The sequence below is a fragment of the Bubalus kerabau genome, chromosome 7 (genome assembly GCF_029407905.1).
Source record: "Bubalus kerabau isolate K-KA32 ecotype Philippines breed swamp buffalo chromosome 7, PCC_UOA_SB_1v2, whole genome shotgun sequence".
NCBI classification, from domain to species: Eukaryota; Metazoa; Chordata; class Mammalia; order Artiodactyla; family Bovidae; genus Bubalus; species Bubalus kerabau.
In genome coordinates, this window is record NC_073630.1 from 40,298,334 (window position 1) to 40,315,192 (window position 16,859).

General features: G+C 42.2%; 1 protein-coding gene across 5 annotated transcripts in view; it reads right to left on the minus strand.

Annotated features, from left to right (window-relative positions):
• Window positions 1-16,859, minus strand: part of PDE5A (phosphodiesterase 5A) — a 147,312-nt gene that overhangs the window by 24,122 nt on the left and 106,331 nt on the right. For 3 of the 5 annotated variants that reach the window (XM_055588055.1, XM_055588058.1, XM_055588056.1), the window contains exons 12-14: window positions 11,119-11,265; window positions 5,906-6,031; window positions 4,057-4,151 (exon numbers count right to left, since the gene is read on the minus strand). In XM_055588055.1, coding sequence (XP_055444030.1) covers window positions 4,057-4,151; window positions 5,906-6,031; window positions 11,119-11,265 — 368 coding nt within the window. The remainder of the gene's footprint in view (window positions 1-4,056; window positions 4,152-5,905; window positions 6,032-11,118; window positions 11,266-16,859) is intronic. The other 2 variants (XM_055588060.1, XM_055588059.1) reach the window with 2 other exon arrangements.

The window sequence follows — 16,859 nt, forward strand, 5'->3', positions numbered from 1 at the left end:
CACCCTGTGACTCCAGTTCTTTGACCTCCCTGACTCTGCCGATTGTCTTTTTTTCACAACAGAAGACTTTCCCTTCTCGAGCTGCTACCAGGCAGTCTCTCTACTAGTCCCTGTCCCTCTCTGGGACAGAGCAAGATCTTGAGCTCTTGTATATCATTAATAGTATACCCCTGTGAAAACAGCTAAAACTCGCTGAGCAGATAATCTGTTTCAGGTACTGTTCCAAGCACTTTGCATCTGTTTATACTTCTTAATCCTTGTAGGAAACCCTGTGAGACAGGTATTCTTCCGTCATTATTCTACTATACAGAGAAGGAGACACAGGCAGTTTAAATGACTTGGCTCAAAGACACAGTGAGAGGAGTCAGGATTTGAATGTGCACTCAGGCCGGTCTAAGGACTAACTGAACTCACGTATATAAAGTGCTAGAAAGAGTTCCAAATGCCACAAGGCTAAAAGCTATGACTGTGTTGAGGGTTAACTTCTATTATTGTTATTACTATTATTATTAGCTACTGACATTAAGACTAACTGAACTTGCACATTCTTCATATCCAGACCTCCAGTCTCTCAGGCTCTCCAGCGTTACCAAGGATGACCTCATTCCTGGCTCAAGTACACTCTGCCCAGTTTGAACTTCACGGGCTATGGTTCCTGTGCTGCCGCTGCTGCCCTCTGACGTCTCTGAGATCCTGCTGACCCTCTGTGACCACCAGCCCATTCATGACCCAGCTCACTGTTGCTCCTCTGTTACAGAGCAGCGGGGACCACGGTGCAGGGCGAGTTCTTCCAGGACACACGCACACGTGATCGGACTGTGGTTACCAGGAAATTCTTTCATTCTGGTTTGGCTGAATCTCTGATTTTGAAAAAAAAAAACCTCACTTGGTCATCCTACCTCTTCTAACCACCATCCTGTGTTATCCTCCTCATTGTTGGGCTCCTCTCCCCTCTGAGCTCCCCCCCAAGGACACAGCATTCAGACACACCTCCCAGCTCTCTCCCACTCATCAGTGGCACCATCGTTGCTCATTTCCTGGACCCAGGGTTATCATTTCCCCCTTCCTTCTTGCATATAACTAACTGTTCAGTATTAGATTTAAATAGTTTTCTTCCTTCCTCGAGCTAATATGTGATGTTCATATACACCTGGCTTCCCCTAACAGCTTTCTGGCTGACCTCTGTGGTTCTAATTATTACCTGTTTACCTTGTACCATACTTTCAGATATTTTCTTCTTAAGCAATGCCATTAGCCACTCAGTGGTCACTACACCAAATAAAATGCACAGCCTGGTTTCCTAGCCCTCCCTCTAGAGGGTCTTCTAACTTCTGCTTCTTCATACTCTTACTTTTCATTCTGACTAGTCAGGCTAGCCATCACTGCTGTGCCAATGAAAATGCCCACTTCATGGTATTTCTGGAATATCTTCATGTTCTCTCCTCTCTAAATCTTACTCACTTCAAAGATCCGATTTAACTCTGACTTCTTCCATTAACAGTAAAGATGGGCTACGCTGATCATGACCCATCTCCTTCTCTATCCTACACTTCCAGCCCATGTTATTAAGGAACACAGGACTTACCAGATACTTTGACATTAGTCACCACTGTTTGAAGAGACAATAAAAATTCCTGGAGAACAGGAATTGAATTTTACACGTTTATAGCTCTCTGCCTAACAAAGTACAGGGCCCAGTAACTGCACATTATCCATCTGCCTAAAATGTAGGATAATTTCACTATACTTATGTTTATAAAACACAAATCCTGAATCTAACCAAGTAAATGTATCTACCACAGTCCTCCTATATGGACTACAGGCCTAATGGGGGAAAATTTCTCTACATAAGCAGATGTCTGTTCTTCAGCCACTTGTTCCTGTGATGGTCTGTTTTTAGTATCCATCTGAAACCACTCTTCCCACCATCCAGCCATGTGCGGGAGGAAGGCGCAGGCAGTGCACTCTCCCCCAGGTATTTCACTGGCATCCTCACAGTGCTCCTCGTAAGGGCGGTCTTCCTGAGCCAGGACGGAACCAGAGAACCCGATCAAGAATCAAGACAGTTTCCTAAACAAGGCCTCTCTTACTTCAGATTTTCTGATGAGATCTTCAAGAAGAACAGATGATGGTAGTTCTGTTTCTGACTTTGCTACTTCATAAGGGCTTTTTCTCTTTTTGACGCACTGACTTTTATTTCTGTGTTGCCTTTTATTTGATAAAGGTCTGGACACAGTACACCTTTCTAGAAGTCAGTTCTTTATATGGAAATGTTTCTGACGCTCTTAGTCTCCCAAGAGGCCCCTGGTTAAGAAAATTCTCCTTGAGATACCACTTGTTTATCACCAAGAAGAAAAAGAGAAACATCCCTGGGACGTTCTTGGCTTCCTCTACTCAAACCACAGGGATGTAGGAAAAAATAAGTATCTTTGAAACTCCTTTAATTTATTTTTAAAAGTTGTTATTACTTGGTGCAAGTCTACTTTGTGGTATATGTGGAAGTAAGATCCTGCAGTTTTTTTCCCAGGACTTTTTTTTTTTTTTTGAAGAGAAGATGACGTTTCTCCAGATGTTTTTTTCTGGGTGATTATTTTTAAATAAACAAAGGGAAAAAATAGCTGAGTACTTTTTTCACTCTGAAGCATGGCAGCATGGCCAGCCATACAGTAACAGTCCATACCCTGATGACACGATGCTCAAGGCTGAGGGAAGAGGAGGAGGCCCCACCGGCTGAGCCCCGGCCTGCTTGCGACTCTCCGGCACACGTCTCTTCGCATCACTGCTCCCTCTCATAGCTGCTCCCGTGCTGATGTGAGGCTCAGGACCACAGTACGTGACAGAGCGCCGAGGGCAAAGGGCGCATCACACAGTCAGTTCTCCAGAACGTTAGCTTTTAGAGAGGAAACAGCTCGCCTCCGACAGCCAGGCCACAGCGTGCGATCCTTTCCCATCAATGGTTGGAAGAGGACGTGGTCGCTACATTGCTACAGTTCTTTTTACATCAAGTTTTCCACTTACTGTATTTAGATAAAGGGGATGTGATTAGAGAACTTTCTGAAGTTCTCTCAAGATATCAGATATCTGGAATATCCTAGAGAGATATATGCATTAGCTGAATCACTTGCATACTTTAAAAAATGTTCAGTAATAAGATATTTTGCCAAGAAATGTATGCTTTCAACTAATTTGCTCCAAGAAAATAAAAATGTCATGATAGCATTTACGATGTCATAAATCTGATGATCACCTTTAGTATCGCATTTGCCATTGCAAATGTTATGTAAGCACGGCCCACAAATGAGCCTGAAAAACTTGTCTGAAGAATTAGTATCTTATACTCTCAAAATCAGTCCCAAAGCAGGCTTCTGATGACGACAGGACTATCACTAGCACCTGAAGCTAAGATTCATTTTAACACTTAAAAATGTACCAGGCATTCTACCTGGTAGTGATGTGCATTATGTCTTAAAAAACTTATGTCCGCCCTATGAGTAGGAAGGCTATTATCTTGATTTCACAGAGGTGAGCACCTCTGCTCACGATCACACAGGGACTCTGTGGCGAGGGGGAGGACTTGAATCCAGGTCTGAGCTCAGAGCCCAGATTTGCCAGTACTGTGGTCTACTGCCTTCACTAAGACCAAAAGCCTCTTTATGGATGACACTTACTAATACTTAGGATCGAGCTAAGCACTTTTCAAGTACTATCTTTTATTCCAGGGTGAAATTCTACCTTTTCTGTACTAGTCTTAATAGTTTTCCAATGAAGCTCTTAAGCCTGGTGTTCATAAACTAAAGCAAAACTCCTGGTAATTATGCAATGAAATAAGAGTCTCAATGTCAATACTTTTCAAACTTCAGGCCAGAGATGTTCCCGATGTGATGTTGGACTTGCATTATTTTTTCCATTTCCCTTAAATAAAACCAGAGTATGTTACGGGACCCAGACCAACTGAAATTTCGTACCATTAGAATTTGCCGTGGCTTCTACTTTTAACAAAACAACCCTACAATTTAAAAGAAACACCCTCTTCTGCCGCTGGGGCAAATGTCTTACCGCTGTATGTATGAGTTATTGACACCGCGGTGATCCAGATCATGGCTTAAGGCAGCAATCAGCAGTGCGAGTATCTCCAGGTCCGTCAGCCTCTTCTACGTGACCGAAGACCGTGGGGAGAGAACGAGAAAGAACCGTTTGGTAAAGCGCGTTAGCTACCTCTTTCCACCCATCACGTGGTTTTGTCCTCAGCACTTTACATATGTGCTTCTTTCTAGTCACAGAGGACTCGCGCTAGAATCCTTTCCTGCAGGGATTGAATCAGTCATATTCAATGATAATAACCCCAGTAATAACCCCAGTCTTCAGAATGGGGTTATTGTTATCAACAGAAAAAATTAAGATGCCTCACATAATCAACAATCTGTCCATGTGCAGTCAATGTTTTTAATTCTTCATTATCTACATACATGTGGGATAATCCGAACTTCCAACAACTGTCTTCTCCCTGAATTTTTGCAGGGAACCTTCTGCATTCCCTCTAGATTCTGTGGCCTTTTCTCTCTGCCAGTTACTATATACCTGACTCTCTCATTAGGAGCACAGATGTGATTACTAGCCAACAATAGGAAAAAAAGACAAGGAATGAAAATTTGGCTTTGAAAAGTTGCATAATATATTCCAAAGCCAAATACAGGTTATTTTTAATTCCTGCCATTTGTATTATCTACTCAACTATTCTCCTTCATTAGTAAGAAAACACAGGTGAAATTATCATCAGCTCTGTCCTGTTGGACCTCTGAACATTCTACATAGTAATGTCTACAGCATATACAAAAGTCACCATTCTATTATTGTTCACAAAATGCAGGGAGAGGCTTCAGTGATACAGTCCTCATGACTGTCTCAAACCCCAAAATAAATTCACCTTATTTCTTATAAATGTTTGTTAGAGTAGGAAAATACAATCATGGTATTTGATATGGCTTCTTAAGACAACAATCACTTTTTTTTTTTAGTTCTAGCCAGTTAAAATGTGCACTAAATGAAAGTCGAGACAGAGGATAAAATTTTGAGAGTTTGTTAAATAAAAAAGAGCATGGAAGCTCTGAATTAAAAACAGTCATATGATGGGTGCCTGGAATCACTTACCTAGAATAACTAGTCAATTCCCAGTGAAGTTAGAATCTAAGGCCAGAGATATGAAAAATCTGACCTGGAAAGGAATGAATTACTTGAATCTTTTTGGCACTGATCTTCTTTGTTAAAGTCTCTGGTCATGTATATGAAACCAAAACCTTTTCCATGAAATGATATTTATAAAATTAGTGCTCCAGAGAAAATGTGATAGAGAACCCTGGGCCCATCTATGGAGCCAAGTTTAGGACCCGAGTGGTTTTTGAGAAAGTCTACTATGGAGCAGTTTAAATGTGACTGTGAGAGGCTGGATACTTTTCCTTCTACTGTGGAGTTTCCTCTGAAGGAGGTATTTATTTGGCCAAAGACTATTAAGTTTAATATGAAGCTATTTAAAAAATTTTTTAAACATGCAATGTATATTATATATGAAAGAAAATTAGAAATTATTTTGCCATATTAGTCTTGTTGAATTAAGAGACGCAGGAGACAAGGGTTCACTCCCTGGGTTGGGAAGGTGCCCTGGGGGAGGGATTGGCCACCCACTCCAGTATTCTTGCTGGGAAAATCTCACGGACAGAGGAGCCTGGTGGGTCACACATGGGGCTGCAAAAGAGTCGGACACGACTGAGCACAAGCACACACAAGGCAGTTTACTTCTAACTGGAAGTAAGTATTATTCTCGGTCATCACTAGTGCACATTAAAACAACTGGAAGAATATGCTGTGAAGCAACAAAGCGTCTAAATATATAAACGACTCTGAGCAGTACCTGAATTTTGCCTGCTTTTAGTGCCGCAAACATGCACTGAGCTGTATTAAAGGCATGTCTCCAATTATGATAGGCGACGTTCTTCCGATAGTTCTTCTTCACACTTAAAATCCACTTGCAAAGGACCTTTAGGAAACAAGGTGTAAGTAGTCAAAATAACTGCTAACGCTCACCCTACACTGACTTCATGCACTGTACGAAGCATGTACATCTGACCCCAGGGCTCTGTGGGACACACTTCAGATGATGCGAGTGGCATTCGGAGAGGAAGCTTGCCCGAGGCCACAGTGCATGTGAAGGATGGGGCCAGAATTCAGATCCTGAGAGTTTGATTCCAGAGTCCACCATGCAAACCACGGTGCCAGCTAAATTAGATGTAAAAGGCAAGGCAGCTCTAAGAAAGGCAGGGCACAGACTAGCTTTTTAGAAGATACTACGTCCACGTGTAGTCAGTTGGGACAGTCCAGTCACAGGTGCATGAACCCATGCGCAGGGAGCCCGCAGGCAGCTGCTCGCACGCCCTCTTTCTGTGCGTCCGCACAGGTGTTCGTGAGGCCCTTCTGGGGACAGACTGGGGGCAGGGCACACGGCACACACCCAGGGACAAACTAAAACTCCACATCACAGCCTCTGTCCCTTTAAACGATTCTTAAATATTCAGGCAGAGTTACTGCTTGGTTATCAAGAAGTAATTTAAAACACACACACACACACACACACAAAGCCCTGGTGTGTGTGTGTATGTGAGTGTGTTTAATCTATGTATTTTTAAAGATGGAGAAAAAAAGGACAGACTGTTCAGAAAATCTCATAAGCTAGGTTTATTTAATTCAACTCCTAAGTGGTGGATTTAACAAAATCCCTGGGGGACTCATGGGCCCTAAGCATGATAATTTTGTGTTTGTGTTAGCATCAGAGTCTGCCTCTCTTCGATTCTGAATAATTTACTATGCTTTGGGGGATCTCTAAAAATAAATATGTGCTTCTCCCTATGTATATTTATGGGGATATTTCATACACAAAAGCCATTGCTCTGGGGAATGAAAAAGTACCAGGGAAAAGAATCTTGCTTTAATAATATTCAACACAGTTTGATTGGCTGCAAAAGTAGGCCAAAAAACAAGGTTTCTTCTTTGTTAGTACAAAATTGCTTATAGAGGATTTGGCAGAAAAATCAATGCTTTCATATTCTCCCTTTTCTTCTCAGGTCTCTTTCTTCTTGTTCTATGATGCAGTTCACAGAGAATTCTGATAAAAGGAACCCAAATGTCCCCAAGCTCTTTTACCCACCCCTGAGTAACCATATTTCCCAGAGGATTTTCGAAGGCTAAGACTGACATGTGCTGACCTGAAATATACTACAGCATGACCATTTCTGAATAAAGTTGACCCTGAAGGTAATAGGTTCATCTTATTAGAATTTTAAGTAAGAACTATTAACTTTCTTTTGATATGTTTAGAAAGTATACAGTGAAGTCTTATAGGAAATTGTCTAGTTGCTAAGTTGTGTCTGATTCTTTTGCAACCCCCTGGACTGTAGCCCTCCAAGCTCCTCTGTCCATAGGATTTCCCAGGCAGAAATACTGGAATGAATGGGTTGCTATTTCCTTCTCCAGGGGATCTTCCCAACTCAGGGATCGAACCCATGTCTCCTGAATTGCAGGCAGATTCTTTACCACTGAGCCACCTGGGAACTCCTGTTGTAGAAAATTCTGTTGATTAAATATAGAATCAAGGAAAATAAGCAGGAAAGCCCAGATATTTAACCTATGGGCATATCTCTCTACTAATCATAAAATCTGTAGACATAATTAAATAGGCATGTATAGCATATAATGGGAAATAATGGACAAAATAATTATGAAACCTAATTCCTAATGGACTACTCTCTTCTTTTTTGGGGGGCCATGCTGTGCAACTTGTGAGATCTTAGTTTTCTGACCAGGGATTGAACCTGGTCATCCTAAGTGGACCTAACCACTGGACCACCAGGGAACTCCTGATTCTGCTTCTACTAAGATGGGCCTGTTGAACTGAGTAACCCAACGACTGCCCCATTGTATCTAATTAGTAACCAGATTCAAGTACAGTTTTGTATTCTGTTATCAGAATGTTCTTAACAACATTTAGGAAAATTATGGTCAGATCTGTTAAATGCTTGGTGGCTATGCCTGGAATGTTCAAACTTGTAATACAGCCTTTCGTACAGGACTCCTGAACAGCTGTGAGCAGTTTGGAAGACCCTAGGGAGCATGCTCAGTACAGTGAATTGGTCTCCAACAATTACAAAGGCTTCCTGAGTCCTGAGCAACATACTTAAGATTCTGTGCAAGGAAGCAAAGAAAGAAAACACAGCTCAGCTCTTGCCTTCAAGAGTTTCAATCAGTAGCAAAACTAACAAAAGCACACATATAAAGGAAATAAATTCACGTAAAAATGAGAACACAAATTTATAAACTGTCAACAGGATTCCAAGTGGCATGAAGTCAGTCCTAGAGTTTTCCCAGGAATAGAGACTTTTGCGTCATGCTTCAAGGAAAAAGTATGCTGTGGTACACAGTGGAGTGGACTTGGAAGTGGACAATCCTGTCCATTCATGGGAGGAATGACTTGTCAAAGACAGACGGTAAAGGAAAACAAGCATAGCACACGCAGATTGGTAGAGTAAAGTAAAAGAATCTGTTTCAGAGATCCATGAGCGTTACAGGAGAGAAAAGGTCTGGAAGCCAACAGGGACAAGAAGATTTGTCATATCTTTCAGTAGGAAGGATTCTTTGTCAGGGCACTTTATGATGCTAACATCTTTTCTAGCAGCAACATTTTAATCATCATCCTAAAATTATATCTGAAATGTATAGTGACAATAATATCTGAAATAAAACGGATGAGTCGCCAAGGCAGGAAGGGCAACAAGAGTAATAGAGACGTTCAAGATGACACTGGCCAGAATCAGAACAGTAGTTACTCAAATGGAAAAGCAGAGGAGATGAACGAGACACTGAGGAGAAATACCTGCCTAATGGACAAACATTCAGGAAAGGTAAAAATAAAAGACTGAGGGAGAAATTCAAAGGACTATCTTCTTATCCAACACTCAAATGCTACCTTAAAGCTTATTTTTTAAAATTTACTTTTAATTGAAGGATAATTGCTTTATAGAATTTTGTTGTTTAGAGCTTATCTTTTTAAGAAATAAATCAATTTATGTAATAATTTCATAAATAGGTACAAAGATCATATTCCTGTCCTGGCCAGGCCCTTTCAACAGAGCCATTACCGGTGCACAGTATGGGAGACCTCAGGAATGGAAATCGACCTGAGTTGCTACCTAGATTTATGTAAGTCCTATAACTAGCAAGCAGCAGAACTGAGACTCACATTTAGATCTTCTGGCTCTAAATGGGATCTTCATGCCATTAATAAAGGTTTTAATATATGAGCCCTATGGGGTAATATAACCATGGTCAAATCTGGTTTAAAGAAGGGATTAACTTTCTACTTAATACTTTTGTATTAAGCAAAATATACAGGTGTGCACACATACACACACATACAAATAGACAATCACACAGATACATGTATAATTCTCACAAGACCCCCACAGGGAAAGTCATACTATTATTCCCAATTAACAGGTTACAAAACTTGAGAACGTGAGCAACTACCTGCCCAAAGAAATGAGAGCTAATCACCAGTAGAGCTATGACTCAAATCCAAGAACCTTCTACTCCATCCTGCTATGTCTGGAGCTTCCCTGGTGGCTCAGACGGTAAAGCGTCTGTCTGCCTGCAAGGCAGGAGACCCAGGTTCGATCCCTGGGTTGGGACGATCCCTTGGAGAAGGAAATGGCAACCGACTCCAATACTCTCGCGTGGAAAATTCCATGGACGGAGGAGCCTCGTAGGCTGTACAGTCCATGGGGTCGCAAAGAGTTGGGACACGACTGAGCTACTTCACTTTCACGCTATGTCAGTTTCTTCATTTGTAACACAGGGACGATAATAACCAAAGGACGTTTCTTGAGAGCTTCTTGAAATAATTAAATGATATGATATCCCTTAATCAACACACTCTAATAGGAGTGAACTATTACTAGAGTCTACAGATTGTATTTTCACCCAAGAATAATATAAAGTTTGGTTAAATTGAAGGAAGAACCAGATTTGGGCCCCCAGTAATACCAGAAATGACACTGTATTAACCTTAACTATATTAGAGCTCAGCTCTCAGACCTCAGTAAGGCTCTGAGATCAGGGACAACTCATCACTAAAGTGCGTCCCTAGCACAGTGCTGGGTACACTGTTTATTGTTAATAAATTTTTATTTTATGTATTAATGGAGTGCTGGATAGTGGAGGCCTTCAAGGTATTTACATATCCATATAGGAAATCCATACGAGGAGACTAGACATGCAACTGACTGGAAAAAAAAAAAAAGACAGCTTTAAAGGCAAATTATTTAATTTCTTTTTCATATAGGCCCTTCTATTCTCCCTTATTCTTTCATGCAATAACACAGGCATTATGAAACAAACTAGAATTCCCTGAAATCTCCCCAACTGGTATGAGAAGGGACAGAGCTCAGTCTTGCTATTTTTGAGAGGCAAGTAAGGTAACTGGCTGGGATTAAAGTCCGTCTTCATCTTCACTCCGTATGTGTGACCCTGTCTGAACCAAGAGCTTGGCTGCACATCAGCCCCTCTGCTCCCTCATTTCCAAAGGCGTTCACTCTGTTTGGGTCCTTCTTTCTACTGTGTTATCATAACCTCTGCAACCAGATCTTATTACTTCCCTGCTTAAGATTCCTCAGTGACTCACCATTGTTCTCAGCATAAAATCCAAATTCCTCTAAGTAGCGTACGAGGACCCACGCGGCCTGCTTCTCACCATCCTCCAGCAGCTCTGCCACCGTCACCCCAACCAGCACTCCACGCCCCACCTCGACCCTCCCCTTGCTCTCTGTCGGGAACACCCTGCCCTGTTCTGCAACCTGCTGCTTGATACGTGTGGGAACCCAGTACATGTCTTCTCAGTGGCTGATAAGTTTTCTTCAAACATTCTGGGTCTGTATTAGTTGACAGTATATGAATCTTCATTCATACTTCATTCATCTTCATTTCATACTGAAACTTCATTCCATACTAGAATCCGAAACTAATTCTCTCTCTCTCACACACACACACAATTTCCAGAGCACATCACTACATTGCTACCTCATGTTTCATCTGGAAGTTCTGCACAAGGTTGAGGTCAGTGAACATCCGGATTGTGCACAGTGCCGTTTCCAGGTCAGACAGCTCAAAGTCGCTGAAGCTGAAGTCAGTGATTTTAAGGGTCTGGGCAGATGGTACCACAGCAGCCTTGGGTAAAGGGAGAGGAAGAAACTAAGTGAAGCTGTTAATCAGAGCAACACAAATGCAGAGTTTCCTTGCTTTGCTTTCAGAAATGGCACGTTGGACTTAATTTTTTATTTTTAATGTCATACACTAGAAATGTTTTACTACAGAAGTTATTCCTTTTTTTTTTTTTTTAACTGAGCCGCTTGTGGGTAACTGCTATGCTTCTAAGTAAGGCCAGGTGGAGAGAGGGTAACTGTACCTGGACCACTAGGCAGATCTAAGGAGTCCAGTGATCCAACCGCTTTACATTTCCTCAGCGTCAATTCACTCAACAGATATTTACTGAGTAGTTATTCTGGACCTGTCCCGGTACTATGGACTGAGAATAAGTAGTGAGCAGGATAAAGATAATGTTCTAAGCATTTTATGTTTAATTCTCAAGACAACCTTTTGAAATGGATACTCTAGCTCCATCCTTGGTTTGATTTTTAATCATCTTATGGTAGTAAACACTTGCAATTTCTTCAGATACACCTTGCTCTTTTAAAAAAATCAATATTCCTTTTACCTCCTGCTTCTCCTACTTTCTTAAACTAAAGGACTTCTCTAAGACACAGTTCCCATCCAAATTAGAGCTATTAATAAATGCCCTTCAGAGCAAGCCCACTGTGGGAATACCTGTTTAATCACACAAAATTCACTACAGTGTACTTTCCTGTTTATCCGCTCCTAACCACATTGCATGACAGGTCGGGCTGAATCTCACATCTTTGCCTCCATTGTGTCTACTGATGGATAGAGTTCTGATATTTGTTAATATGAATACTTATTAAATGATTGGGAGGGGGAAAAAATGGCATTCTCTTCACTTAATTTGAGTTACAAGTTATAAGGTCTGGTTTTAAGGTCCCAAATCCTCCTAGAAAGGTGAATTCCATAAATGTTGAGTTGGAAAACTAGCAGATGCATTCATTCCAATCTGTTTTGTTTGGCACTGAATATTTTTAAAAATCACCATTATTTGTTACACTATTTTAAAATTGGGAGATTTTAACAATAAAGCCGTATTTCTGGTCTTTCCTGAAAAATCAGGCCACATTGAGCTTCAATTCCCATGAAGCGACTAGCCACAGCCAGCTCTCCTCCCCCAAACCCCCACCCCACACCCCCAGGCCCCTCAGACTGAGCAGGTTTCACACCCAGATTCTCTGCCAGGCCCCCCACCAGCATGAAAACTTACAAGAACCTCACTCCTCAACCCTCTTGACTATTTATTCTGCCAGTACTTTAGTGGCCTTAGCCACATCTGGCTGAAATTTAAGAGGCTTTAACTTGGTGGGGGGCAGAGGGAAGAAAATACAGAAATCTCAACCAGGTTCCTTTTAATGTTTTTTCCTTGATTTTCTCTAAACCCCTGAAGCTTCCTCTGAGTATCTGCCATATCACTTCTTTGCTCTCACTCCATCTTTTCGTGAAGTGAAAAGGTCAAACACAGAATTATAAAATCTTATGGAGCAACCTAGAGCTTTCCCCTGCCAAGCCGCGGGCACGTGCACACTCTCCGTGCATCTTGACTGGCACCTTTTACTTAAGCATTCCAGACGTGTTTCAACTTTAAAAGAATGTCACCCTCTTCATACTCCAAACTAAGTCTCTTTCCCCGAGCCCAAATTTCACAAGAAAATATGCCTTCCGTCCAGCCGGCTCTACGGGCTAAGGCATGGGCTCGAGGAGGGGAAGGAGGGGGACTGAAATGTTTGGGTAAATGGCTGTGTTGTTTACAGCAGCCTCCAGCATCAGGGACCGGGCAGGCACTGGGGTAGAGCTCGGAAGTGTGGAGGTGGGAGCAAACCTACCTTTTAACTCAAAGCAGATAACAGCTGCTTCTCTTAAACATTGCACAAGAGAACAGATGTTCATTCCTTAGGACATCATTATTCTTAGCGCAGGAAGTTGGCTTTCGCTCCTTCCACAAAGGACATTCTAAACACCACGCACGGGACACAGCCAGCCAACATGCCTGGTGCCTTGCTCCATTACACACTCTAATTTCTGAGCACTCTCTTCCGAGAGAAGAGACGCTTTTCTTCTGCTTGATCAGCCTCGTCACACCATGACTCAGACTTTTGAGCTAATCTAAGGCGGGTGTGCAGACATTTTCCTCCAGAACCTTGTGGTCAGTGATACAGAGGTTCCAGATTCTTGGGATTGATTGTTAATAAGTCATGAGAAAGTCATACATCATTAAAGCTCTCATAAACTGCTTCTCTGACCATCACAAGAGAATTCAACTTTGTTTGCCTTGAAAGGGCTTGGGATACAGGGGATTTGAAAGAAAACATACTGCCTGTCATTCTAACTTACCATTTATAAAATAAAATATTCTACATCTTACTAATAAGCAGGGGAAAAGATGTGGTGTGTCTGGGAGAGGTTATGTATATACAATTCTGGGTTTTCATAGCTTCTTCCTTTCAGGGATGGTTTGTCAGAATTTGCAAAGTGAAATCTTTGGGGGGGTAATATAACTTATGATATTGAATACTTAACAGACATAACATTTTATAGACTCTGTAAAGCAATACAGTGCTATAAATATATGTATGTATTATGACTGAATAACCCAGTTCAAAACTTCTGGAACTATGATACCACCTAACACTGTTCAAAGGTCTTCCCTGGTAACTCAGTGATAAAGAATCTGCCTGCAGTGCAGGAGATACGGGTTTGACCCCTGGATTGGGAAAGTCCCCTGGAGAAGGAAATGGCAACCCACTCAATTATTCTTGTCCGGAAAATCCCATGGACAAGAGGAGCCTGGTGGGCTACAGTCCATGGGATTGCAAAAGAGTAGGACAAGACTGAACAACAACAACACTCTTCCACACTGCTATTCTCCCATGTGAGCACACAATGCTTGTGAATTCTTAGGGAAAAACAATTAGATATTTGCCTGCTTAATTTGAATAGAGTTAAGCCTTTCTAGAGTTGGGCGTTCCAATCCATGTCAAATTAACCAAATACTGAATGTAAAAAAATATATACAAAGCTCCTTGGATTAAATATTTAACCTAGCACTTTGCTAATATAATGTCACTTTTCTTCTGAGTCCTTTAATTACATCTGCCACTCATACTAATAAACTAGTAATAAACTATTAATAAATAAACTATTCCTTGTATGACTCTTTAGAGGAAATTCATTTAAGTCCCTTTTTTATTATGACTCCTTTTCCTAAGGCCTTGATCCCTTTTCACCATTCTTGCAAAAATTAAAAACAAACAGCTCTGGAAGTGAAATTCACTAAGGGTGAAACTGGACACATTGCTCAGTGGTCTTTAATCAGAACCAGTTGTTCTGGACAACCCTGGTGGTCCAGCGCTTAGGAATTGTCTGCCAGTGCAGAAGACACAGGTTTGGTCCTGATCCGAGAGGATTCCACATGCCACAGCCACTGAGCCCTGCACGCCCCAGCCAGCGCTCCACAAGAGAACCGCTGCAGGGAGCAGCCCTGTGCACTGCAGTGGACAGAGCCGGCACGCGGCAGTGAAGGCCCAGCCCAGCCATAAATAAACACACTTTATTTAATGGGACTTCCCTGGTGGTCCAGTGGCCAAAAATCTGCCTTCCAATGCAGGGAACTCAGGTTCGATCCCTGTTCAGAAAACTAAGCTCTCACATGCAGCTAGAGCCTGTGCACCACGACTACGGAGCCTGGATATGAAAGGTTCACATGCCACGACCAAGACCCAATGCAGCCAAAAATAAAACAAATATTAAAAAACAAAACAAAACAGTTGTTGTGAACACCATCTAACTGATAAGGAACTACATAATAAACTGATCGTGACCCAGCAACATCCCAGATCTGCCACCACATTTGCATTTTGGCATAATGATGTGAAGAGCTGACTCATGTGAAAAGACCCTGATGCTGGGGAAGATTGAACGCAAGAGGAGAAGGGGACAACCAAGGATGAGATGGCTGGATGGCATCACTGACTCAATGGACATGAGTTTGGGTGAACTCCAGGAGCCGGTGGTGGACAGGGAGGCCTGGCGTGCTGCAGTCCATGGGGTTGCAAAGAGTCGGACACGACTGAGTGACTGAACTGGTTATGATCATAAAAAGAGAAGTCTAAAAGCAAGGTGAAGCACATGGTGAAGCGATGTTTGCTGTTAGGGGCTCTGGTCCCGATGTCCCACTGACTTTGTCACCCTGAACAAGACATTCAACCTTTGCCTATTTTCTCACCTGTAAAATGAGGGGGTTGGATCAGATCATCGCTAAGGTTTAAGTTATCTCTGTGACCACAGAACTAGGATTTCTTACTGCCTTTTCACTTTGGAACCCAAGGCCACCCTGTGAGTGGCATCTAAATCTTGCCAGTGACATTCCTGTACAGGTCCAGGCTCTGCCTCCAGTTCTCTAACCATTTAGATAGATGGTGCACCTTAGCTGTTATGGTTATACTATGCTTTTCATGCTTGATTCCTCACACAGGACAGAAGAGACATTCCTCCTCCAAGAAGCCTTAAATACAGGATCCTAGCCTCCACCATGAGAGCAGAGGAGGGTGAGACTGGTTACATGGTGGCCTCTATACTTACTGCAGTAACACCCTAAATGAAAAATTGAGTTTTCAGAAATTGCCATCTATGTGTTTTTTTTTTGTTTTTTTTTTTTAATGTACAGATAGGGGAGGTGTCTGTATCATGGCCATTTGTTTTCAAGGTTAATTAATACTCACTTCTGGGTCTCCTTGTTCCTCCTCCTCTGCCTGGAATACAGCCCTCACATCATCATATAGCTAGTTCTTTCCCGTTTTTGTATGTCTCAGCTGCACCCAAGAAACATTCTGTGGTAGACCCTGTAGCAAGACTCTATTAACACAATATCTACATCCACCTTTTCCAAGCGAGCCTTCGTTTTCTTAAGAGTCAAGAAAGCTCAAAAATTTATTTCCCAGACTCCCTCTCATCTAGGGTTCCAGATGGAATTTGGTTTCTCCCGTGAGGTATACTTGAGGGAGACCTGGATTTCAAACTAACACATGAGGAACCCATGTTCCTGAAATGTGGTTCCAGAGGGTGTCAAAAGCTGTGGAGGCTGCAGTTCTAGTAGACGCTTTCTGACTCCCAAACCAAACCGCCCTGGCTGATTCTGGAAGGAGGTTCTGTAATGGGTTTCTGATTCTGTCTTCCATGGGAGTTCCCACACTGAACCAAACTACAGTTCTGTTGTAGGACTAATTCCTGAGGTCATCCAGCCACCCTCTCCAATTATGTGAAAGCACTTAATTATTTTCTGCTTTAAACAGCAAAAGGAGCTCCTGTTATCTGCAACTGAGTCCTGATGGTGCTCTTTGGGCAAAGTGTCGGTGGGCAACAGGTTCTCAGGGTGAGCCCTCTGGGTCAGAGAGCTCTCTTGGACAAGGCAGAAGAGAATCAAGTTTCTGTTAGAGCAGCGCCTCTCAAAGTTTGGTTCCAGCAGCTGCAGTGGCCTCTGAGAACCTGCTGAAAATGCAAATTCCTGGATTGTAACACAGAACACAGACAACGAAGGACAGGGAAGCCTGGCAGGCGACGGTCCACAGGGTCGCAAAGAGTCGGAC